Raw genomic sequence first — 26,966 nt, forward strand, 5'->3', positions numbered from 1 at the left:
AGCTGTGGACTGGAGAGCTCCGCAGCCGCCCCGTCCAGCTGTGGACTGGAGAGCTCCGCAGCCGCCCCGTCCAGCTGTGGACTGGAGAGCTCCGCAGCCGCCCCATCTAGCTGTGGACTGGAGAGCTCCACAGCCGCCCTGTGTAGCTATGCACTAGCAATACGGGGACCTGATCATATTCCAGAGCTTCTCAGAGGAGGCTTGGTTAATCACATGGATTTTGTAGCAACAGTTCCTGTGTTAGGCAACTGAAAACAGTTTTAGCTTTGCCACTTTTTAGCTGTATATACCTTTAATCTAAAAGCTTCAGTTCTGTCGTTTATTAAGCAGCAGTAATACTGCTGACCCACCAGCATCATAGGATTATCATAGAACTGAAGAGAAGAGGCCTGTAGAACACTCCACAGAGCACACGGCACATGAACTGTACTTTAAATAGTTAAAGAGAACATGATTCAGCAGTGTCACTGGAGGGCTTAGGGCCTCCCTATGTCTTGGTGGTATCACTCTCAGACCCCTTCCCACTGCCTTGAGGAGGGCCGGGCTGGAGGGGCTCTTGCTGCTGTCACTCTCCTCAGACCCCTTCCCACTGCCTTGAGGGCCAGGCTGGAGGGGCTCTTGCTGGTGTAGTAGTGTAGCTCTGGGCCAACAGAGCCACCCTTTGCTCACTGGTGCCCTTAGGCCTGTGGCACAGCACCTAGGCCTGGGTGGACAGCCTGTTCAGTCATGTGGCTGGAGAATATAGACAGGACAGGTGGTCAACTGGAAGGGCGGTCAACAAAGGGTAGAGCAGAGAGTGAAGGAGCCGTGAACAACACCCTGTTCTTGCCCACTGGGAGGAAGCTTTATTCCAGTTAGACAGGCATTTAGAAAAAAGTTTATCATTGGTGAAGTTCTAGTGCCATGTTTTATTTCAGTCAAACTGATGATAGAAACACTATAGTGTAGCATTTTACACATTAAAAATGCTATTTGATGGTTCCTATGGAATAGCTCCACTCCTAAGTAGGGAGAAGAATCTCAGAATTCTGTATCTGATGTGAAACTATTCAACAGTAAATTTAACATGAATGTTCAGTTCATTATTTTGGACTCTGCTAATTAAAAATGTGTTTATACCTGGCACTCTGGAAGGCTGAGACAGGTGGATTGCTTGAGCTCAGGAGTTGGGCTGAGGCAGGTGGATTGCTTGAGCAAGTGTGAGACCCCATCTCTAAAAATAGCCCAGCATTGTGGCAGGCATCTGTAGGCCCAGCTACTTGGGAGGCTGAGGCAAGAGGCTCACCCAAGCCCAAGAGTTTTTTTTTTTGAGACAGTCTCAAGCTGTCACCCTGGGTAGAGTCCCATGGCATCACAACTCTCGGCAACCTCAAACTTTCGGCTCAAGCGATTTTCTTGCCTTAGCCTCTCCAGTAGCAGGGACCACAGGCACGTGCCACAATGCCCAGCTATTTTTTTTTTTTCCACCTCCAGCATATGGGGCCAGGTCCTTACTCCTTTGAGCCATAGGCACTGCCGCCACCTATTTTTTTTTTTAGAGGCGGGGTCTTGCTCTGGCTCAGGCTGTTCTAGAATTTGTGAGCTCAGGCAGTACACCCGCCTCAGCCTCCCAGAATGCAAGGATTTATAGGCGTGAGCCTCTGAGCCCAAGTGGGTTGTTATAAGCTATGAATGCCATGGTGCTCTGCCCAGGGTGTCACAGTGAGACTCTGTCTCAAAAATAAAATAAATAAAATAGAATATTTTTGTACTTATTTCATATCAAAGAATCAAAGTTAAAAGTACTTCTGTTTACTCAGGCTAGTATCTGCTCATTTTTTCTGTACTCCCTCACGGAGAAGGTTTAAAAAGCTTGCTTGGAGTGCATTTTCATGCCTCTAGTCATCCAGTTCTAGGCAGATTTTATTGTCAGGCCAGTTCTATTGAGGAGTGGCCCCCTGGCCAGCTGTACCCTCCCCTTCTGTCCTAACCCAGGCCAGCTTCTTTCAGGAAGCCTGGGAAGCCTCCTTGGTCTCGGCCTGGGTTAGGTGCTCTGCGCTCTTTCCCATATGGTACTGAGGCTGCCTCGTTTACCGTTGCAGCCTCAAATATTTGTTGAATAAATAAGTGAAGTTGACCCAGCTATTGAGTGCATCTTCTTTTTATCAATTGGCATTGTTACAGTCTCAATGGGACTTAACTGAACCTTTTGCTAAATGTTCTTTTGAATGATTACATATACTTTTGGCTGAAGATTAAGGTTTGGTTTTCATACCAGAATTCTGTTTTTGAAGAGCATAAAGCAGTGTTTTTCAACCTTTTTTAAATCTCATGGCACACTTGGACCTATAGTTAAACTTTTGTGGCACACTTAAATTATGTTAATCAACAAAAGAAGTTTTAAAAAAAAGAATATACTTATTTGTACTTTGTTCCTTTGAAAATAATTAATGATCTTTAAAAATTTTCATAGCACACCTAAGATCATCTCACACTGGTTGAGAATCATGCATGTAGAGTGCTCAAGAACTTGGGGAATACTGGAAAAAATACAAGAGTTTCAGTAATAGAAATCTGTCTCCAAAGCCATTTTAAAATTACTGAATAGTATATTTTAATCTTAAAGACTGCTTGAGATCTGTATTTTTACGAACCATTTACACTATAGTTTAGTATGTTTAGAACTTGTATTTATTATTACTTGGGTCTTGATCGACCTGCCTCTTCTTCATCAGAATCTTATTTTCTCTGAGCTTACAATCCTCCCCCTCCATTGCCTCCCTGTAGGGTGAATTTTAAGGAGGCTTTTGTCTTTAGGACTGTAGGCCTACCATGTTATTCTAGTCTGGTTAGTAGCATCTTTTCTTTTTCTGTAAAGTGTTATTTTGGTTTTAGACTTGTTGGCATGTAAATAAATACATAACGTATACACTCACATTTGTCTTTAAATAAAATGTTTATCCATAGCTGCCCTATATTACACAGTGCTAATCTGTAGAGACTATGAGTGTTGAGATCATTGCGCACTGTTAATATTACGTTGTTCACTCATGTTACTTGAAATTGCTGACAGGTGAGGGTTCAGGAATGTAATTGATGCAAAATATGATGAAATAAGGTAAATTTTAGAGTCAGAAAATGCTGATGAATCTTGGAAGAAAACCACAGTTGTGATAAATAAAAGTTTCTTTTTACAAACTCTTCCGTTTTCTCCTTATCATGCTCCTGAGCATTTTGGGTCAGATAGAGGGACGCCCTCACTCCCCTGATCTCAGATCTCCTTTGATTAAATTTGCATCCTTTCCATTTTGCCGTTTGCTATAAGATAACATGTGTTTTTTCTAGTTTATATGTTGCAAACAGTGAAGATAAAAATAATTATCTTCAACTTGTGGTAATTGGTTTAAATATTAGTCATGCTGTTTGAGTTCTATAAGTTTGTGGCACAGTCCTTATATATTTTACAATATTCCAAAAGGCACATGGAGTTATGATAGAAAAATACACCAAGCAGAAAATCTTATAGGATATATTTAAAATTAGCGTTGGTAGCTAACATTTTCTCACATTTGCTCTAAAAGGAGAGGTTTTAGGAATACCCTATATAGTAATATCAGATGGTAATGGCATTGATTACCTGTCAGGCAGTGGGAAGTGATGGGAAAACGTCTGCCGTAAAATTAAATAGCATTAGAGAAGACCACACCATGCGTCTGGTGGGGGGTGGGGGGGCATAGCTGGGCCGAGGAGACTTTGTCAGGGTATTACTGGGAGCTCCAGGTTTTTTTCCCCATATGATTAAGGCGGGCCATCTGTTCTTTGTTAAATGTTTACAAAAACAGCTTTTCTCTAAAAGATTTAAGGAGATGTGGGTCTGGTAAACACTATAATATTTCTGAGCACCTTTTTCACCCTATTTCACATAGTACCAAAACATAATTCTGCTGCATACGAAACAGGATTAATACTTTTCTTATATGTAATCTTTACTTTTTTCTTCCTTATGAAAGATGAAATTTTTTACTGAGTTGCTAATTAATGACTTCCTTTATTACCAAAAGGAACATCCAAAATGATTGATGTGCTGCAGTGTGTAGATGAACTTTGTCTTTTTGTATTGTGAATTTTTTTAATGCATAAATGTGTACCAGAGAATCACTCAATAAAAGCTGGTGTTCTGTTACTAGAGTTAATGCCATGCAGATTAAGGGAAGGTAAACATACCTGGAATTAATCCACCACCCCAAGTTTTAATCATTGTTTAGGCTTTCCTTTTTCCTTCTCTTTCTTGAAACAACTTTTTTTCCATTTCCTGAAACATAGCTTGTCCCAAATAAGTTTGATTTCTATGCCCCTTATGAAAATGATATGGCTTTTCCTTTTTAATTATATTAGGAAATAGTAACTCAACTTACATCGCTTAACTATAATAAGGTCCCATTAATACGCAGGTAATGATAATTTGACAGTACCTCTGTTGATGTTTAAGAGTGTTTGTGAGGGAAAGTAGAGGGATGGGGGCTCACTTTTCCAGCGTTTGGTTTGCAGTGTTATCCTGGTATTGAAATCTGCCCATTTAGATTTATGTTTGTGAGCCCTTCCTTAAACTTTGATCTTGTTTCTCTCTCTTCCTATATGTCCTTATTTTTTTTTTCAGGTTTATTCCCTCTTATTTATGACCAAGAAAGGGCAATAAGTATTTTATGATTTTTTTTTTAAATACTGTAGGATTTTGGAATAAACTGGAAATCACCTAGCCCAAACCCTTCATTTCTCAGAAGAAGAAACTGAACCCTAGATAGGTAAAGTGATTTTTTTTTTTTCCAGATAATACAGCTAATAGTAGAACCCAAATTAAATCCCTTCTTTCTTTCCTTCCTTCCTTTTTTTTAGACAGAGTCTCACTCTTTGCCATGGCATCATAGCTCACAGCAACCTCAGACTCTTGGGCTCAAGAGATCCTTTTGCCCTAGCCTCATGAGTAGTTGGGACTACATGTGCCTGCCACAACACCCAGCCAGTTTTTCTATTTTTAGTAGAGATGGGGTCTCTTGCTCAGGCTGGTCTTGAACTCCTGAGCTCAAATAATATACCCTACTTGGCCTCTCAGAATGCTAGGATTACAGGTGTGAGCTGCTGCACCTGCCCAGACTAAAATTTTAATCTCATAACTCAGAGTTTAATTATAACAATATAGCCACTTCCTTCTCAGTCAGTGATCCTTTTCTTTTTTTTAAATGCTCTCTGGGTCACTGAACACTTTGGAAATAGAACGAAACCTGTGGAGCCTTTTCCAGAAAGATGCTATGTATAAGATTTCAAGAGGAGATGGGCAGAGACATAAGAGCATTGGATTAGGAAACTTAGATTCAGATCTCAGCTTTGTCCCTTGCTGTGTGGACGTGGGTGACCATATCAACTCCTTGATTTCTTCCTTTCTAAAAGAAGGGAGTAAAATATCACATTTTCCTGTGAGATTCAGGTGAGTTAACATACAAAAAGCATATAGCTCAGGGCATGGCATCATATAGATGCTCAAAACATTAGTTTCATTGCAATCCATTTTATAGTAACTATTTCAATGCTTATTTTTAGCCTGCCTTTTTTGTTTATGGCAAAACCTTGGGTTATATACATTCATCTTGAGTCTGTACAGACGTAGACCTGGACTCTCCTGCCTGCCCCAGTTTTGTAGGTCTCATGGTGAAGCATGGGGCTCTGGAGCTCTTGGCTTTGATGTTAGTCTCCGTTCTCTCACTTACCATCTGTTCCTCCTTGGGCAAGTTACTTCATCTTAAAGTGTCATTGTCCTCCACTATTAAAATTAGAAGAATCACCCAACCTTTGGGGCCCGTGTGGGGATGAATGTTATCCTGGGCATAAAGTACATGCCTGGCACGTAGTAAGATTGTTTATATCACAGTTACTATTATGTGCCAGAAGAAAAAAATGAGTGACATTTGCAGATTTACCATTTTCCAGTATTTCATTGAATGTAAAGTTCATTTGATATCGTAATTTATGGTATGGCTGATAAGCTAGCCAGGCCTTCCCTGGTTTGGATTGTCAGCTGCAGGGCTGCTGTATACAAGAGTCACTTACTCTGACCTCAGCTGACCAGGCAGCATACCATCCCAATCGTTGGTATTTTTTACTATATTTAAGACAATTTCTGAGTGTATCCCTTATGAATGTCAAGAATCTTCTGCAAGGCCTATCACATTAATGATTTGGGTTCTTTCTCTCCTTCAGTTAAATTTTGAAAGATAAAGCTTTAAGAAGTTAAGATGAACATTGTCTATATTGCGTATCAGTACAAGACGTTTAATTAATCCAAAATCATTGTTTGAATGTGTGCTTTTAATTTGACAGAAATGATCTGTACTATGTAAGATTTATGTATTGTGTTTACACTTTGGTTTCTGACTTTCACAGCAGCAAGTCTTACAGTGTTCAGCAAGCTGGTTTTTTCTTTTCTTTGTAAATGGTTCATTTCTATACTTTTGATTTGCGTTCCCATTCCTGCCTGGGAGAAGAGCTCTCCTAGATCCTTGTGGTTTAGCTTTTGCTGCTGTTTTGTCATCCATTTTTCACATAGGCTGTTTAAAAAATGGACAGTGTTTCAGCTAAATGATATATATTTTTATTCTTAAACTGATTTTGTACTGAGTTACTAATGTTTTTATTTTCTTATTTAAAGGCTTTTTTCTGAAACATTTTTTGGATGAGAGAAAAATGATAGATTGTACAACTGTATTTGCTGCCTTGAAATATAGAATAAGTTTTAGAAAATTAGCCCTAACTTTCAGTTTCTTTCTTCACTACAAAGAATGATAAACTAATTTCAGTTCCTATTTGTGTTTCTTAGCATTCTCCATCGGAGCCCTTTCTAGAGAAACCAGTGCCGGATATGACTCAGGTTAGTGGGCCGAATGCTCAGCTAGTGAAGAGTGATGATTACCTACCGTCAATAGAGCAGCAGCCACAGCAAAAAAAGAAGAAAAAGAAAAACAACCACATTGTTGCAGAGGATCCCAGTAAAAGTTTTAGTAAAGATGATTTCCCTGGTGGGGTTGATAACCAAGAACTAAATAGGAACTCACTGGATGGGTCCCAAGAAGAAAAAAAGAAAAAGAAAAGGTCAAAGACAAAAAAAGATCCGAAGGAACCGAAAGAATCCAAGGAGAAAAAAGAGCCCAAGGAACCCAAGACCCCGAAAGCCCCTAAGATTCCCAAAGAGCCAAAGGAAAAGAAAGCAAAAACTGCCACGCCAAAACCCAAATCCAGCAAAAAGTCAAGGTAGGCTGTGGGCAGAAGCAGCAACCACAAAACACTGGCAATAGAGCAGTGAGTGCCATGCCACTCTGTCCTGTGAAATGGGGGGAGTGGGAGGGTGGCATGTGGATTTTCCTTATTACTGAGCTGCTTTCCCTAATATCCAAACTAAAAAGTTAAGGTTTTTATGCATTCTGAAATTTAAGATTTAATTATTATGAACTGTTGATTTAGAGATCTTGCTGGATAAAAATTATTTATTACTTAGAAATCAGTTTCTTGTATTTTTATATAAATTGGTCATCTAAAAAATGGACCCAAGTTAACAGCATAATTATTTGTGAGTGTAGACCAGCAGCCTCATTTTCATTGAAGATGCAGAAGTGAGCAGGAAGGATTATAGGAGAAAGAAAGGTTGCTGTGTTGTTCACTGAGTATTTCAGCCCTTGTTTCCCAGAAGTCAGAAAAGGAGAATTAATTCTTTCCACTTTGTGGAGTAAGCCTTCTAGGGGCAGGGTTACAGTCCTACTAGGCAACACGGAAGAAAACAAATGGCACTTATCCATTAGCTGTGCAGTCAAGGATAGCATGAATCTGAAGTTCTGGGGAAGAGCCTCCTTATTCCATATTTCACCCACCAATTCTCTGGCCCCCCAGAAGGCATATTTATTCAGTAAGAAAAGCTGAAAGGAGAAGACATTGAAGACTAATTTTTTTCATTTGTACTGAACATTTCTTACAACTGTTCTGAACCAGTTCCAAACATCTGAATCTGTTTTTCAGAATATGGCTCATGTTAGAAAATATAGTTTCCAGATGGAAGTATGGTCAGCCTTGGTTAATCTGAACCTGTTTGCGAACTTTGTTAGAAAACATGTCACACTGCAGTCCTCACCAGCACATGGAAACACACCCCTGGGTGCACATGTACACGCTGGATTCTGCACTTGCTATGAACTTTTTGAGATCGCTGACCTGTAAACCTTTCACTGACGGGCTGATCTGTGTGTGCAGACAGGCACAGGGTGCAGGTAGAGGAGATGAACTCTTTGGCTAGAAAAGTGTTGCCTCAAAGCAAAAGAACAAACTTGGGCTGCCAACTTCCTGCTAAAAAATACCTAAACAACCCCAAATACATTTTTTTTTTTTTTTGAGACAGAGTCTCACTATGTCCCCCTTGGTAGAGTGCTATGACATCGCAGCTCACAGCAACCTCAAACTCTTGGGCTTAAGCGATTCTCTTGCCTCAGCCTCCAAAGTAGCAGGGACTACAGACGCTCAGCTATTTTTTGTTGCAGTTGACATTGTTGTTTGGCAGGCTGGGGCTGGATTCGAACCTACCAACTCAGGTGTATATGGCTGGCGCCCTAGCCGCTTGAGCTACAAATACATTATTATGTGGTGCTTTGAAAGTCTGAATCGTAGTTATTTAAAATATTTTGCCCTTAGTACCTTTGTAGTACTAGAATAACTGAATTGTGTTCATTAACTCAGTCTTACAGATAATATTTCCATTTACTTAGGAGCTTTCTTTGATGCTGCATAAGTGATTTCTTAATTTCCATCAGTTTTTTTCCTCCTCATGGACATTCTTTTAAACTCAGCCCATTATAAAATTTATTAAGAAATATTTTATTAAGTACTTATTTGCAAGTAGTATTTTAAGTGTTAAAATAGTGAGGAAGGAAGACATAGGTAGAATTTCAGCCTGACTTCATAAAGTGGTTTTTAAAAAATGTAATTGCCTAAATCTAAATACTGTGCTTTTGGTGGGAAAAATGTACTTTTTTCTCCCCAGGAGAAAGAAGGCAGAGCAGCCTAAACCAGAATGTGTTCTTTTCCTGTGACATAAAATATAGGAACCTGTGTTCTAAAGAAGCTTTCTTGAGGTCAGAAAGTACAGCATGAGCATTAATTTTAACATCAAGGTATATCTGGCTTTAGTTTTCATCAGTTTTGAATTTATCACCTAATAGTAAAAGTTGGTTAAAAAAAGACAATAATACTGTATCTTGGATGTTGTCATGAATTTCTAAGTGTATTTTTTTCAAGTTCTGAGTCTAAATCTGATGAGACTATCTTTAAAAACTTCTTATAGTTTATATGCCTTTACTTCCTGTGGATAGAAAGATAACAAAATGTTTTTAACAATGAAAGTTGCTAAAATTTCCCTAACAGCTCTAAACAACTGTGTGGAACTTAGGGCATCAAGCCTAGTCAGTCCTGGGTATGCCATGCCTCCTGGAGGCAGATGTAGTCCCCGTGTATCCGGGAGAGAAACGTTCAGTGCGCACCTAACAGATATGCCATTAGCTGTCCATTCCAGGCTGTGAGTGGGAGCCCGTGCAAAGCCAAGTGTCTGGCATTGCTGAATCTGAGTAATGACTTTGCACTGGAATCATATGCTTTGGGTAGGAAGAAGAGGGTGTATTTTCTGCTAAAGAGCAAGTGCGGTACTTTTCCCCCACTTCTTTGCTTTTGACTAATAGTCTCAGTCAATGCCTGCATAGGCAATAGTTGCTTTTATTCCAAGTGCTGTGAAAATAATTGAAGGGAACATTTCTGACAGGTCTGGGGATGTGCAGGTTAGATGGGAACTGATGGAATATAGCCCAGGGACTTAGGTCATGCTGGGGGGAGAGGGGGCGGAACCCAGAGTGTTGGTGGGACCTCTGTTGGCCCTGGTCATCTGACAACTTACAGGGCCACTTGCTGATTTACAATGAAGTGTGGTAAGGACTTTTCCCCAGAAACTTTCCTGTTGTGGATGGTCAGATGGGGATAGCTGTGCAAGCATATGATAATTGAATTGAAATTTTTTTTTCTTTTTAAGACAGAATCTCACTCTCTTGCCCTAGTAGAGTGTCCTGGCATCATAGCTCACAGCAACATCAGACCCCTTGGGCTCAAGCGATTCTCTTGCCTCAGCCTCCCACGTAGCTGGGACTATAGGTGCCCACCACAATGCCTGGCTATTTTTAGAGATAGGGTCTTGCTCTTGCTCAGGCTGGTCTCGAACCTCTGAGCTCAGGCAATCCATCCGTCTTGACCTCCTAGAGTGCTAGGATTACAGGCATGAGCCACCATGCCCAGCCCTGAAATTTTAAGTAAATTAACAAAGCAAGTCATAATTCTGTTGAGCCACATTGTTTCTATTGGTCAAATGATTTGAGTATGCTGAGTTGTGGTCTCCTTGTTCTACTAAGTGTGGAAAGGAAATAGCATCCCTGAAGCAAGGATAACTAGAATGCATACAACTACATGTAAATTCTGAATAGCATAGCAGAATAATTATGTAAATTGAATATGCAGTGATGAAGGTAATAGGGGGTTTGGGTTATGTTAGTACTGGGTTTGAATTGCCATAGCAGTTTGCTTTTAAGCACTGAAATACAACAGTGGCAATTTTGTTTTGCAAAATGTTATGTGATACCAGTTATTTCCATCCTTGAATAAGTTAACTTGATGAATTTGTTTATACAGAAAATAATTTTCCTACAGAGGGCTGAAATAGAGGACATAAATGGAAGTGGAATGAAAAATTTAGTGTAGACCTGTTTGCCTCTCTCCTCTGCAGTCTTCGTGTGCCATGGCATTGCTGTGGTTCTAAACAAGCATGCTGTCCTTTGAACGGGAGGTAAAGGAAGTGACCTGCTGGTGGTCTGGCTCTCTCTGTATTGTGTGTCCCTGGCAGGGAGAGAGCTTGGTCTGTGTCATTCACACACACTCGGTAATAAAGGACACAGGAAAGGTAGCTGTTGTCGGGGCCTGATTTAGCATCCTACCATGGTCTGTCAAGTGACAGAAGCTTGAATTTGTGGCCATTTCCACAGCACTGGCCTTTTCAACAACTAAAATATATAATGATGTCTGTTTTTTTCTATGCAGGAGACCCTAAAAAAAATCTGCCCAGAAGCTGTGACATAGAATGGTAGAGAAACAGAAAAAAATGTTCAGCATCTCAGAAAAAGAACATGTAAAATCATGATGAGAAAAATGGGCCATGTTCCTTCTTTCCCTTTTCTCTTACGTTAAATACATATTTTTCCACCCATTTTCCAGTGCTCTCCCCAGGTGTCCTTATAGGTTATATATTGGCGATTAATACTGAAAATAAGAGCTAAGACATTTGTGGACTGTGGAGAGGATGCAATTTTGCATATAGAAAGATTCATGGAGCTGAAGTATGAGGCTGTGCATTCTTTTCAATGTGTTTTCTGTTGTGCTTACATGGGCCTTGTGAAATGAGGGAGAATTTGGAGGAAGTGCTTCCTTTGAATGACTCTTGAAGGATTTAGTGGTCCATTTAGCTACATAAAGATTCTTTGAATGTACAGAAAGAAGGGATCTTTGCCAAAGATTGTGACTTGACTACTAAAGCTTAAATGAAGCGATGCAGACTTGTTGCTAATACAGTTTCTAGGGACACATTTTGTTCCTTGTTCTGTTCTCCCCCACCCTCATTTTAAATTTAGTAGAAAACTAGAATGTTAATTTTCAATTAAGAGTAAAGATAATCATTTTATTTTAAATCATAAAATAAATATGCCATTTTTTATTTTTAAAAAACACATAATGTATCAAAAACATGTACAAGTACTGTTTGCAAGCCACACTGTCATAGTCATTAGTAGTAAATAGTATTTATTTAGCATCTTTCTTCCGAGGAGCTCAACTTTTCAGATACTGTTTTCTTATATAGGCAGTATTTACCTGGGAAATGTCTTCCTTTAGTCAGCAAGCCCAATAGTGGTCCATTTTGGTAAACTGTACGTATTTTATGGTGTGCTCTTGTATATGTAAAATATTTTGTTAAAGACAAGGCACAAAAGCAAACCATTAAGCCAGTTTTGCTAATAAATACAACCCCCAGATAGTCAGATGTCTTCCTTTCAGATACATGGGTAATAAAATAAGTTAAATCCATAGCTTTTCTTCCCTTTTCTTGTTCTTTCTTTTACTCACATGCTATGATTTAGTCTTCAGGCAGAATTAAGCATTTTGTACCCTGCGCCTGTGGAGAAGGGTATAGATTTCTTAAATTTGTGGTGGTTAAATGGGTTGCTAGTCCTTCGAGTCTTGGCAAGGAACGAAGAAGGAAAAGTGTCCTGAATGTTGTGTGGCTCTGCTCATTACCTGTCCTCCTCAGTCTCTGGTTCATCAACTCCAAGGCCAGGTCAGGGTTGGGAGAGAGTACGCCTTTTCCTTGTGCTCCAAAGGTTATCATATCTTCTATAAAGCAGCCATTGGGAGCTTTCCAATCCTAAATCCTCCTTTCCTTTGGGATAACCACCTCATGGCCTTCCTATTGCCAACATGGAGCCCCACCATGGGCCCTTCCTCTATCTGATTCATCTGAGATCAGCTGAATGAGCAGGGTGAGAGTCATCAGCCACTTTTTAGTACAGACACTGATGTAATAGTTTAGTTTATTATCCATTGAGGGAAGAGAACCTAATAACACTGACCCTTGAGAGCAAGTTTGCTAACCCTTGTTCTGTGCTAGATTCAGGATGGACCACACAGGGCCTGCTGGAGATTCATTTCTGCCCTCCAGTGAGCTGTCGTGACTTCAAAGCAGGGGCCTGCTGCTACTTTTGTTTATGTGGGAGAGGGTGATGTAGATCTCACTTTCAACTCTCACTGTACCCATCAAATGAAGGTTGAGAGGTGAGGAGGCCATGAGTGGCAGTGGGATGTTAAAGGGAGATTTTCTTAAGATATGTTCCTTTGAAGTCTTTCTTAAGTGGAATTTTAGGATGGCTTCATGTGTTACAATATAGTAGATGTGGTTGTGATGTTAGGATTGGAAGATAAAGAATAGAAGGAATTATAGACTTTTTTAAACTTAAAATAAGTCTATATGTGTGAAAATGCTTTTGGAAAGTATATGAAGTTCTGGACAAGTACAAACTTAGGGTATAAAGATCTTTCTGCCCTCTGCCTGGACAAAGGACCCCCTTGAATCAATCACTGAATGCGTGTGTGAAGCCACTATACAGAGCGTCATTCATCTGAATGCCAGTCCTCACTGAGGTACCTTTATTTACAAATAAAGTGTGGCTTAGCTTTAAAATGTTAAATAGGGAGATAAAGTGTGAATTAAGAAAAAGAAATCATTCTTTTTTGAGTGTTAGAAAGGCAACACCCTTAAACTTTCATGAGAGTACTAATTTTATGTGTAGCCTTAACTTCTGTAGAAACGACATAGTTTCATAGGAGTTAGGCTTCTCCTGGTGATGTTTCCTTCTTTGGTTTGTCAATTCTCATCCCACCTAATACACCTGATTGAAATGTGGATGGGCAGCATGGGCCGTTTGTTGTGTTAGCCACCCTGGCTGAACAGAGAAGATAATAATGAATCTAGGAGTTGGCATTCTGACCACCGAGGTTACCATCACTGCCCCCCATCCTGGGTCATGGGATTGCTCTGGATAAATAATAAATGGCATCTTAAAACGTGACACAAATAGGCAAATAGGGGCTCTATAGTTTGGCACTTAGAAAGACAGATGATGGCAGTGGCCCATTTGAATTGAAAAGTATAACTTTTGGCATCAGTTTTGTAATACCGAATTCATTGAATTTTTTAATGTTGCTTTACAATGCCAGGTGGTACCACGTAGCCAGAGTGCTGGTGTCTAACTTCAGTGATTAGATAATGTTATTAGCTAACTGGATTTCTTTTCCATGTTAACTTCTGGTGCATCTTAATTCAGTCCATGGAACTCAGTAACTTGTAGGTAGATTTTCAGTGTTAATTCTTGACTGCATAACAAAAGTCATTTTTTTCTTTCAGAGTAGATTCAGTATTAAAAACGGAATTTTTAAACATTCTTCTTTAAAGGATGGTTAATGTTGCAGCTCTACTGCAGGGTCGTAATGGTATTAAAAGGCTTGAAATTACCCTGGGACTGCCCCAGGTCACTGAAGGTGTTCACTGGGAAAGGTTTCGGAGGCCTGAAAGATACTGTAAATAGCCAGTGCTGGACTCCTGAGGTGATCTCCATGTGGAGTGTCAGACACTTTGGGGCCAATCTGAGGACTCGGACCTGGGCTCACGAGCCAGGCAGCTTCTGGTCATCCTAGGATTGCTAGTTCCTGGAATGAAGCATTTAACCTCTTTGACCTTCAGCTTCCTCACCTATGGAAAGGTTTGATCATAAAATGTAAAGGCAAGGTATGTTGAGTTTGAAAGACACATTTTAAATGAAAGGAAATTAGACTCTAGATCTTTTGTAATTTTCTTTGGTGTTCCTTTCCTAAAAATTTAGTACTGAGGGAGTACTTTATTCTATAATAGCTTAACAGTTTAAATTAAATTGGTGTTTGTTTTATAGATATTTCATCAAGTGACTTTCAAAGAATTTTAAGTCAATTAGTAATTTTTAGTTGAAATAATGTGTTTGTTGTTTATAAATAAAATAGAATTTCTTTCTCTACCTTTGCTCTCTCACAACTCTTCTCTCCCTTTTTCAACTAGAAGAATTAGGCAAGGAATCTGTGGGTGGAGTTTAGGAGTTGGGGACAGCAAGGCACTTGGTTGGACCAAGGTCTGTGGACACTAGGCCAGGCAACTTAGAGTATGGAAGGTGCCCAAGGCAGCTGTGAGCAGAGCACGCCCATGCAGGAGTCTGCTGAGTATTCCCGGGGACTTCACTTAAGGCCCTTCGTGTTAAGCTGTTGAATTTTGGGTTTATTATCTGCCATTTACAGTTTGACTCATGTCTTTGCTCAGTCTGTTCTGTTGTCTGCATTTTATTACTTAAACTATTACATTTTACTCTTAGGACTTTATTTAAAATTTTTATTTTGTGGGGTTAATTTTACTTTATGATGTATCACATTTTATACTGCTCTAATTTATAATTGTGTGCCTTTCTGGCTTGTAATTTTCTTTTTCATTGTTTAAAAAACTTACCAAATAGTAGGCAGGGCCTGAAGGAAATCCTGTGCCCTTGACATGAGAGCCTGGATGCTCTTCTATCCCACCGTTGAGCCCTTGACCCTGACAGCTGATGATTTTACTGTGGCAGATGTCTGTAGAGTTGCATTATGCCACACACAGCCTGTACCATGAGCTGTCTGGTGTCCTCTTTTACTTCTTACCCACTAGGGTCACTTCTTTATTAAAAAGTCTTTATAGCATATAAAGTATAAGAATATGCTTCTAGTACCTTTTGCTCTTCTCTTAAGATTATCTAGTAACATTTTAGGGTAACTTGAGTCCCTGAAAATGAACCTGATTCATTTTCAATGAATAGCCTCAAAGTTGATTTTCCCCAGTATTCACTAAAGTATCCCATCTGAAAGGCTTGTTGGATTGAGAACTCCCTCACATTGTGCAAACATCTTCATTAACTAACTATACTCTGCTCACCACCTTTGGTTCTACAATATGGTTCCTGTTTGAATTTTCTTTCTATTAAGGACTTACATCCTAATCAGTTTTTAACTGCAGTCTATTTTGTGATAAATCAGGTAAGTTCTGGGCCTTTGCATAAAGCCTTGTTTTGAAAGGCTGTACTCTTAACAAAATGAATTAGTTATCCATGCTGTATTTTAGCTCAGAGGAATCCAACCCCATTTCAGGTAATAGCACTGAGCCCATTTTTATGGACTCTTATTAGTTGTAAGCCGATATGAATTTTTCTGTGAGTAAATTCCCTAGAATGTTCCTCCATGTGCGGATATTGGTCTATGAATACAAAATTTGTGTTCTATGCTTGTTTCGAAGGGTTCTCATCAAGGTGGCATATGCTTTGATGACATCAGGAGTAATCACAGAACTGTAGAGCTTGGTCACTTAGCAGTGGATTCTGAGCACATCCAGCTGCCCATCAGTGTAGCCTCCTGTTATGAGGGAATGTAAAGCTGGTGGAGGAGGAGCAGAGGCCCTTCACGCCTCCAGCAGCATCTTCAGAAAATGTTCTCTGTCCAAGACAGCAAGGGCTTGTCTAGCTTGAGGATGAGGTGACATTGTGTCTCTGTCTGTAGCCTGATGAGGGGAGGGCTCTCTGTTTCCGTCTCTAGCTTCCTGGGATGATGTGAGTGGCCCTGCAGTTTGGGCATACCAATAATGATGGGAGATGAGGGTCAGGAAAAGAAAGAACTCTGTGAATAGGGAGGGGAACGTATGTTAATGGTATCTTTTTTATTGGTTTTGAAAAATTATTAAATTTCACTCTATTTTGGTCATACTGTAGCCCCATTTTACTGAACTTCATATGGGTTTAGTAATAAAGGTAGATGCTATGTCAGGTTTTCTTAAAGAGTTAATGAGAGAAACATTTAGAGTAGTGCTTGGCACACAGAATTATATGTGTTGCTGTCAATTACTGTTACTTCCACTGCTTAATTACACCAGTTAACATTTCTAAGTAACCACCTGAATCGATACTAGGAATACAAGTAGGGGATTCAGTGCCTCCCCTTCTTGAGCTTAGAAGATATTGGAGAAAGACACAAATACATGCCCTGCTTTGATTTTAATGCATTGTAGTGATGTCAGTTACCGTCAGGCAGTGTGTGTTTCATGTATGCCTTGCATGGGGTAGGTACATCATGTGACATGTAGGTGGAGTGAGGGGATCATACCCAGTACAGACTGGTGATAGTCAGGAAGTGTTTCCTGGAATGGGTGATGTCCAAGCTGAGTCTTACCGATATGTAGGTTGGGACAAGAGTTAGACGTGTCTTGTTGAGAATAGTTTTATATGCCTAGAGCATAAGGGATAGAGGGCCTGAAATGTGGGAAGAGTATGAAAAACTAATGTTGCCAGTTGCAAAAATTCCAGAGGGCTTGGTATAGCAATACTTAGAATCTTAGATGTTCTATATACAGGATTGGACTTTAAGCAAAAGAAAAGATTTGGTCAGATTTGCATTTTAACTGGTCACTGTATAGCATTGGAAATGGGTTTGCATGTGATGTTGGGGGGGGGGGGCTTGACCATGATGCTGAGCTGAGAAATGCCAGAGGCAGAGCAGGTTCAGGAGAGAAACGAGGGCAGATGTGAGTTCCTCAGGTCTGCTGCCATTTTGGGCTAGAATTTGAAAGTGTTCCCTGCACATGGCCTGTGATTCTTATGAACACACTCAGGGGTTGCTGTGTGGCAGCCAACGCTGCCAGGCCCCAGGAATAGCTGCACTGCAGCTGTTAGAGAGGTGAGGAGGGACTCAGTGGCCTCATCTTCAATATCGTAGTGTTAATTTGAAGGATGTTATATTTGGTCAACGTTCTCATCCCCCCAACTGAAAGAAATGCCCCTTTTGTGTGTTGAAGTTTTTATTATAATTTGGAAGAGGAATATATGTATGGCAAGGTTTTAGCTTTGACATAAAAAACTGATTTTGAACCTTACATATTTAAATTATAATGACTAGCTTATAGAGCAGCTGTTCTCAACCTGTGGGTCACAACCCTCACTCCCGTTTTTTGTTTTTGCTTTTGTTTTTTTTTTTTTTTTTTTTTTGCAGTTTTTGGCTGGGGCTGGGTTCGAACCCGCCACCTTTGGCATATGGGGCCAACACCCTACTCTTTTGAGCCTGGTCACGACCCGTTTTTAACAACAAAAATCCATTGCAGCATTAGGAAGGTTGAGAACCACTGTTGTAGGTTCTGTGTTCTTTCTCTATCAGTCTGATGCTGGGTACCCTACCTGTGAAGGTGGGGTCCTGTATATAAGTCTCTGCTGCTGATTCAACCCACATGGGTCTGAGCCATGGCCAGAGAATACTTCCCAGACATAACTGGATGTCTTCCAGAGTGTGTGAATATTAACTGTCTGTGCCATTATCTCATTTAAACCTCAGAACAAATCCTGGGGGAAGGTATGATTATTATTAACCTTTTACAGAAGAGGAAACTAAAGCTCAGGGAAATTAAGTGACTTATCCAGGGTCATAGCTTATAATGACAGTTTGAACTTGAACCAAGGTGTATCTGACTCAATCCAATGGTTTTATTCACCATTCTGTATTACCTTCATTTGTTAAAATAAAAATCTCAACTTTAGTTTTTATGGGTAAAGTAGTTTGGGATAGCACTGAGTTGAAAATCCAGATTAGCTTATTGCAGAATAGTAGCAAATGCAATTTAATTTACATAACTTAATTTGTCCTTGATTGTAATGTCATTAGGTGGACATTGAGGGTTTTGTAGCCTTTTCTGACTTCTTAGGGTGTTTTTTGATTTGTATATTGATGCATGGAAATGCTTAGCTGTCTCTGAATGACATTAATAGAGCAAGGTCTAATGAGTTTAGAAATCTTTCAGTAATCAGATCTGGGGTAAGTGCTTCCCTTGGCTACAGGCTTTTTGTCTAAACATTTGGAGAGGTCCTGTCTGACTTTCAGCCATCTTGGAGGCTCCGTACAGTTCACTCTTGGGAAGGGCAGATGGAAAATCATTAGCACTTCTCTCCTTCAGCAAATTGATGTTTCCTCAGACCCAGGCTCTGGTCGACTTCCAGATAGTAGTAAGCCTTTTACTCCTGCAGGACAGTGCATGCAGGGCCCGGCAACCCTACTAAATTAAACTGTGTACTTCACTCTGGTATTGAGAGGTCACCGTGGAACGCACGAGCTGCCAACTCACTTTACCTGGCAGTGGTTCAACTCTTTGACAGGCCTACCTCTGATTTAAACAAATTTGAGAAATATGTAAAGTTTTGGAAGCAGTTTTGCACTGATTTGATAAAAGAAACCACAAAACACTGCAGCGCAGGTGTTGAGAATGTTTGAAAGCTGATTGAGGGAAGCAGATGGCTTTAGTCAGTGGCATCTAGCCAAAAGAGCAGGTGCTGGTCATGTGACCGCTGGTTACCAGGGTAATCTGATTGCTCTTGGCGTGCACATGAAAGGAAAGGGGCCCAGTGTTCAGCTGTAGTATTGTATAATTTGTGGCAGTTAGAGCGGAAATAAATGCTGGAAATGGAGCCTCATAGTAGGGGAGACTTCTGTCCATGTGTAGCATAAACACCAGGACAGTTGGATGAGGAACTGTTGTATGGATTATTTTTAATTTAAAACATATTATGCTTTCTGTGGATCTTTGGGGGGACTTAAAAGTTTTTAAAACACTGCCTTTTTCTTTTTTAAAATAAAAATAACTCTGAACCTAACTGCTGTTTGCTAAGATCTTGAATTGTTTCAAGTTAGTTTCTTATGTGCGAGCTAAAATGTTAACAAAACAAAAATGTTTTCTGAATGTTTAAAAATAACTAGTTTAAGGTGATCGCCTGTTTTATTTGTTAGTTGAAAAAATACATTTTAGATGTCTGAATGCTTTTAATCTAGTAACAGTACTTTTGAAACATTTTACATGATGAATGTTTTGCTTGAGAGGCATGTGAATATCTTGGCCTCTTCTTGTAGTAGCTGAGGTTAAAAACATGCTGTTTAATGCATTCTGTCAGCACACTTTTCTGGGAGCTTACAAACTTTAATAAATAAAATTTAATGAAATATTTGAAATGTATCTTCTGTTTTAAAAATTAACTAGAATTTGAGGCTCCCTAGAAATAGTAAAAAATAAACATTTATGAGATTGTATCGTTTTCGATGGTGGATAACACATAATTGCTGTTAGAAAATCTTGAGGATGGTTTGAAAATTGAAATGGCAGGTAACATTTACGTGGACATTCTAAAAGAGGGTCAGGCGAAGGTTCTAGAGGTGATGAGGAACTGAAATGAAAAACGTTTTCTTAAAGGCATATGTAACATCCAAATCCTAGTAATGTTTGTCAGCGACGTGCTATGGAACATGGGCTGTAGTTATTGGGCTTGCTTTGCTATATTTTTGTATTTCAGAGACCTAACTTTAGGGAAATAAGGCTAATTACAATTCTTAGAAAATGCCTCACACTGAAATAAGGCATATATTTAAGAATATAGCATTAACTAAATATGTAGAGCAGGATATTGCTGCCTATTTTTATGATATTTTAAAAAGATTATTAGTTGTATAAAAATGTAATGGCGTGGTATAAAAGTGGACACCCAGTCGTGCTTACCAAGAAAAAGACTTTTCATAAGACACACGGATGATCATTATATTGTTTTCTTTGACAACTTAAAAAATATTTTACACCTTGAAAACTTGATAGGAGAATGACTTCTTAATCTGGTTTTTTGTTATAACTTGGTATATTGGCAGGGATTTTGTACAAATGAACTATATGTGGTATTAGGAGTTTTTGCATGCAATTTCTTTTTAATTAGGTCAGATATTTGCTAAAAGTCATCAATATGTAGTTTTGTCATAAAAACTGAGTACCGTTTAACTATAAATGACCAACATGTATTGATTTATCAATTGTCACTGATGCTTTAGGGATGTTAATGTGGGGAATATAAGGTTTTGGACATGGTAAACCACATTAAAAAGTGAACACTAAGTGATCCAATTTGAATTCTAGTAATAAGAAACCTGATTCAGAAGCAAGTGCTTTGAAGAAAAAGGTCAACAAGGGAAAAACAGAAGGTTCTGAAAATTCAGACTTAGACAAAACGCCCCCACCATCTCCTTCTCCTGAAGAAGACGAGGACCCAGGTGTTCAGGTAATACTGTTATTCTGCTCCCCAAGCCTTAGTTATTTAGCATGGGTAACTTTAGCTGCATAAGAAGTACACCAGACCTCTCCTATCTTGTTATAGAGATGCTCTTGAGATGTCGTTATTGTTGTCTGGAATATTATCTTCGTAGTGATGATGGCTGGGGAGGCCATCACGAAATTAAGCTCCTGATGACAGCTATTTGGTTTTGCCATCTTTGACTTTGTAATTAATGAAACAATGAGCCTTCATTTATTTCTACAAATGTATATTTTGATGTTTGTGTATGTTTTTAGCATCTCAACATATATGTTGATTCATGCTTTTAAGTTTGAAGTTTGGTTGCTTGTCAGTGTTTTAAATTTTGCAGAATAGGAAATCAAGATATGATTCGTAACAAAGTTTCTGACATCTGACACTCAGTTGAGATAAATTCATATAGTACTAAAGTTTCTATGAACAAGTCACTGACTTTCTGAATGGCATGGCTGCAGAATATTTTAGTGTATTAAAGGGTTGCAGCATTAGGAAGGTTGAGAACCACTGTGTTAAAGTCTCCTGACTGTTGAAGATTTTTATAGAAGTGAGTTGAAAGACTAGTCCTGAAATAAACAGTAGGAATTTAGGTTCTTGTGTATGAAGTGCATTGCCTTCGCTGATTGGACTGAGAGAGACCCTTACACGTGACAGCTAAAAATTATTTCCTTGTTAGGTTTCCTGGAAGCATGCCAGTGTGGTCCACTGGGATGGCTGGGAATGTAACTTACGTGAATGACATCTAAGTTATCAAGGAGCAGTTATTGAGCAGTCCTGCTGGAATAGGAAACCAGCCCCTAGAAAGTTCCTGGATTTTTTTTTTTTAAACAATTTAGTGCACACTCAGGACTGCCTATCCCCTTACCAATTACAATTTTATAAACGATTTTAATGATTTTGAGTTTTATTTTTCTCTTCAAGAGTGTTTTCTCCTGATCTGTGTTTGCTTAATGTAGAACTTTTATGACATTAGTATTTAGACAATATTAAGAATTTATTCAAGGGCGGTGCCTGTGGCTCAAGGAGTAGGGTACCGGCCCCATATACTGCGGGTGATGGGTTCAAGTCCAGCCCTGGCCAATAAAAAAAAAAAAAAAATTTATTCACACAAGTCAGGGAAATTCTGTTCTTTTTTTAACAAATAACTGCTGCTGTTTTTTAAAAAAACTTTTTTTTCCCCAGTTTTTGGCCGGGGCTGGGTTTGAACCCACCAATTCCGGCATATGGAGCCAGCGCCCTACTCCTTTGAGCCACGGGCGCCACCCTAAAAGAACCATTTTGTATTAATGCAGACTCAAATGGACTTTGGGAATCTTAGGGTTTTTTTAGTTTTTTTTCTCTCCTGAATTTCAGTTATCAATTCAAATGAATATTAGTGATACTGGCTCATTCTGATTGGTTAGGGCTTAGCTGTAACGAGCTCAGTAGCTAATAGAAACAGCCACACAAGGAGATCTGACTTTGAAAGCAAAGCTTTCTCCTATCTCTGACCCAGGAAGTGACGCTGACTGGTTGTTTACTATAGTAAACATGCATGAAGGGATTAGCGTCTCAAGTTCTGTGATTGATGTGCCAAGGTACGGACCATATTTTGGCTACAAGTTGTGTGAGAGGTACTGTAACAGTGAGATTATGATTTAAATCTTTTATTTAGTACCTATTTTAACTATAAGTATCTTTTCCAAAGTAATACAAGCTTTAAAAGTTGACCTTTTATTTTAGTGTCAATTCAGAAGTTTTAAATGTAATTTTTATATTTCATTTTGATTCACAGAAATCTTTAATAGAATAATAGTTCACCAGATCATAATAAAAGCATATTATATAATAAATAAAAATTTTACATTAGGAAATTATAAAAGGAACATTGACACCCAAAGTAAATGATCTTAAGATCAATATAATTTAGAAATTAGAGAAGCCATATAACATTCAAAAAGTTCATAAAATAGAGTTTTCATTATATTTTGGAGTGTTTCACACTTAAGAAGTGACCTCTTATCCTTTATTAAATAACCCCATCACAATTAGGCAGATTTTTATTACTAAGTTATATGAGAAGGAACTTACATTATAAATGTTAAATTTATAATACATAACATTACTATTTAATAAAAGGAAAACCTCCTGTTTTATTGTATATTTCTTCAGTATCAGAGTAGGGTTTGCCATAAAGTGGGTTTCCCTTAGACCCTTTTAGTTACTTATGCTGGAAGAATACTAAGACATTGTGGCCTCAAGTGTGGAAACCTGATAAAACATGGGTCCTTGGCACATTCCTTCTCACTAGAATGGTATAGAGATGGACATATAGATGAATTCATTTCAGTTTTGTTCAGTTGACATATCAAATAAAATGTAGATATTATGTTAAATTCCACAAAATTAAAACATTGTTCTTGATAATAGCCTTTTGTATCTTAAAGAACTTGGCAGTCTAGAAGTGAGGGATGGTGAAATGGGTGTGAGGGCAGGAGCAAGCAGATCAGCTTTGGGGAGAGAGGAGGGAAGCTAGCTGTACAAAGTAACTGGGCCGTTTTTCTTTGGAAAGCTGGAGCTGATAAATGATGACTTTAATCCTACTAATTACATTCTGCCTTATATACCATGCACTGTTCTAAATGCTTCAAATTCATTCCCTTATTTGTAATCCTCACAGTATTTGTTTGAGGTAGTTACTGTCATTAACCCCATTCTACAGACCAGGAATCTGATCTGAGGCCCACAGAATAACTTGTTCGGGTGCTACGTTAAGAGTCAGGATCAGTTCAAGTAGGGTGCTCAGCTCTAGGACCCATGAGATGGAACTGCCTCCTGTGATGTGGGATGGATCACAGATGGCCGAACCTTCGCCGGGATTGATTGTCCTGGGCAGCAATGAAGCGTTGTCCCAGAGAGGAAGATCACAGGAGGAACCTCTGGCCCATGTTACTACTCCCTCTTGTCTAAGCCACTAGGAAGTCTGTTCATAAACTTTACCACAGTAGTCTGAGATCAGAAAGGTTCTTGGTACCTTTGCAGCCCTGACTATGTAGGACTTGGAGCTCAGCCTCAGACAGTCCAGTTGATGGTCATTTATACTGGGTCTGTATGGGGGAACTGTCTCAAACTCCTTTCTGAGGGCAGAGAGAGAACACAAACTTAGGAGTAAAAGCCATCAACCCCGTTCTTTGTGTTGGTGCTGACTCTCGAGAGCGGTGTCTATCTGCCTTGGAGGCGCGCAGTGACCGTGTGCCTCTCTCGGCCCTGCTGTCCCAGCTTTCACAGCATGAAGCCCTGAAGAATGTTTATTTCATAATTCTTAGAAAAATGTATATAAAGTGTTACTTTCCTCAGTGTTTTTATTTCTTCTTAGTGCTTTGCAACCTCGTTCTGTAGGTTGTATTGTTACTACATTCATCAGCAATTTAAACTTATATGTGTCATTTGCAAACTTTGATTTTTATCCCATACACATATTAATGAGAAGGTAAGTATTAATTTATAAAACAAATTCCTTGTCAAAAAGGACAAACAAAAATTACAAAACTCTTGTTCTGCTCTGTTCACATCTGTCTCCAGAATTAGTAGCTATTAACACTTTGTTGTGTCTTCTCAGATTTTTCATTGTTATTGAAAGCATATGAATATATGTTTATTTTTTAGCAAGTATTATTTAAGGCATAGAGAGATAAACAAGACTTAGAATATTTTTTGTCTTAAAGAGTTTTATATGTTATTGATCCACATATCCAAATAGATAAATGAAATTTTGATTTATTATCTTAAATAGAATCATAAGCTATTTATTATTATATGGTTTCAAAATTTCCTTTTTCTTTCTTTCTTTTCTTTTGACAGTTTATCTTGCAGATATTCCTAAGATATGTTATAAAACTTCTGGGTCAAAGGGTTGGCATGTTTTAAATTTTGATAGATATGACCATCTTGTCCTGGAAGGGCTGTCCTGGGTTATATTTTGAGCACAGTGATGTACAATTTGCACATTTTGCCAATAATCCTATTATTGTTGTCTATTACCAATCATTTAAATTTTAACCAACATGTTAAAGATTAAATTAAAGTAAAATTTTTCATAGCCATTCATTGTGAATTTTGCCATTTAGCCCTTCATCTATTTGAAAAATTTCAGAATTTCTTTTAGGATCAAGATTAAAATGCAGAAAGCTTTTATTTAAGTGGCTTTCTGAAATATATTGGGTACCTTGGATGATAATATAACAGTATTTGTAGAGAACTTTGTAATTTACAGATTATTTTCTAATGCATTTACTGTTTTGGATTTTTTATGGGAAAAAATTTAAAACATACTAAAGTAGAGGGAAGAATGTACTGAACCCTTATAGATCCATGATTCAGGTCTGATACCGCCATGACTTTTGATAGATACACTGGCTGAGTGGGGCACAAGTTTGTTATTCCATTTTCTAACTTATGGGCATGTAGTTGCAAGTGACAGGTATGGCTGTCTCAGGCATCCAACTCCAGATTTCTCCCCATTTCTAATATTGTATTTATACCACTGTGATCTTTCCATGTGGTTTACAGGATTATTATCCTTTTTTGAGATTAAGTTTTTAAAAATATACCTTATCCTTCTGAGCCATCATAAAGTGCATCAATGATTGCTTTTTAAAAGCCACTTTGTTGGGCTTTTGTTTTAGAAGCGACGGTCCAGCAGGCAGGTGAAGAGAAAGCGATACACCGAAGACTTGGAATTCAAGATTTCTGATGAGGAGGCAGATGAGGCTGATGCTGCTGGGAGAGACTCCCCCTCCAACACCTCACAGTCAGAGCAGCAGGTTAGCAGCTGGATTCGTGGGATTCACATACTCATGCTAAAAGATGGACTAGGAATGTTACAGCTGGCATCTGAAAAGTTCCAAGGAAACACTCGACTTTCAGCAGGGGAATAGTCATCTGATGCTGGCTAATGTGCTATGGGAAATTAGTTGTTTAGCAGTATCTTTTAAAAAGCCCTGTTCACTGAAATTTATTTTTATACAATCCTGTGATATGTAATTTGACACAATTTTGGAGAGTTAATGGCCTATGCTGAGGAAGAGTTATAGCTAGAATACAAGGAGGCTGGATTTACCTCTGAGAATTCAGTGCTGTAGCTTCTGGGACTTTAATAAACCACTCAAGCTTGTCTCCTGCTGTTAGGCACTGTAAGAACCCCTTTATGAAATTACTGTCTTGTAGTACCCAGCAGGGCATACTTTATTCTCTGTGAAATGTAAATGATGGATAAAATAGTTTATATAAAATATGGGTAGTAATGTGGGGTTGATTGTTGTAAAAAAAATCTCTTTTTTTTTTAAATGGTCTTTTCTTACCATTACTGTACTTTAGTTAACAAACTGGTAACCCATTGAAAAGTATATTAAATGTAATTTTGTGTTTTATTTGGTGATTTGTTCTCTGTTAAGTTGTTATTAATGCTTTATGTGACCTCCATAGATAAAAGATGCCTGCAATAACAGAATGATGAGTATATTTACCCCATGGGTATAGATGAAGAAAAGTTATATTTTAGACTGTGATCACACAGAGATTGTTCTCCCTTGGCAGCTGGAATTTCTGAATGCTCTCTGGCTTTAAGGACCCATGCTAGTTCACATAATTAAACCACATAATCACAAAGTAAAAAGCACAGTTCTTCCTTTGCTTTTCTGAGGAGTGAGATTTTTGTTCTTTTCAGTCCTACTTCCCCCTGGTGACCTTGTTGTACCCAGTGATTTGAAGAGTAGATAGGGAGGTGTTATAAATAGCGGAATGATTCTTGGCTTTTATAGCTTAGGATTAAATGTTTTCCATTTGTATTGATTCATATGACTTTATTTTTTAGGAATCTGTTGATGCAGAAGGTCCAGTTGTGGAAAAAATCATGAGTAGTCGTTTAGTGAAAAAGCAGGTAAGTGCCACATGGAGCAGTCACAGTCTTAGTATGTGTGGGGTGACTTGTATGGGATTGTGGCTTTTGATTTTCCTTAAGAATTCCACTACTGTAAAGTAAAACTTGTGGTAATGTTTCCAAAGCTGTCTGAGTCACTAGCTCACTATAAATCTTTGGGATATTTAACTCCAAATGAGATTAAGGTATATCAAGCAAGC

The 26,966-nt window shown here is 38.7% G+C and overlaps 1 protein-coding gene across 2 annotated transcripts in view; it reads left to right on the forward strand.

Annotated features, from left to right (window-relative positions):
• The window catches only part of CHD7 (chromodomain helicase DNA binding protein 7), a 126,417-nt gene that overhangs the window by 33,773 nt on the left and 65,678 nt on the right, over positions 1–26,966 (forward strand). For both annotated transcript variants that reach the window (XM_023508262.1, XM_012812956.2), the window contains exons 2-5: positions 6,848–7,278; positions 20,678–20,819; positions 25,514–25,651; positions 26,701–26,766. In XM_023508262.1, coding sequence (XP_023364030.1) covers positions 6,848–7,278; positions 20,678–20,819; positions 25,514–25,651; positions 26,701–26,766 — 777 coding nt within the window. The remainder of the gene's footprint in view (positions 1–6,847; positions 7,279–20,677; positions 20,820–25,513; positions 25,652–26,700; positions 26,767–26,966) is intronic.

The sequence above is a fragment of the Otolemur garnettii genome, unplaced genomic scaffold (assembly GCF_000181295.1).
Source record: "Otolemur garnettii isolate 467f Iridium unplaced genomic scaffold, OtoGar3 scaffold00234, whole genome shotgun sequence".
NCBI lineage: Eukaryota > Metazoa > Chordata > Mammalia > Primates > Galagidae > Otolemur > Otolemur garnettii.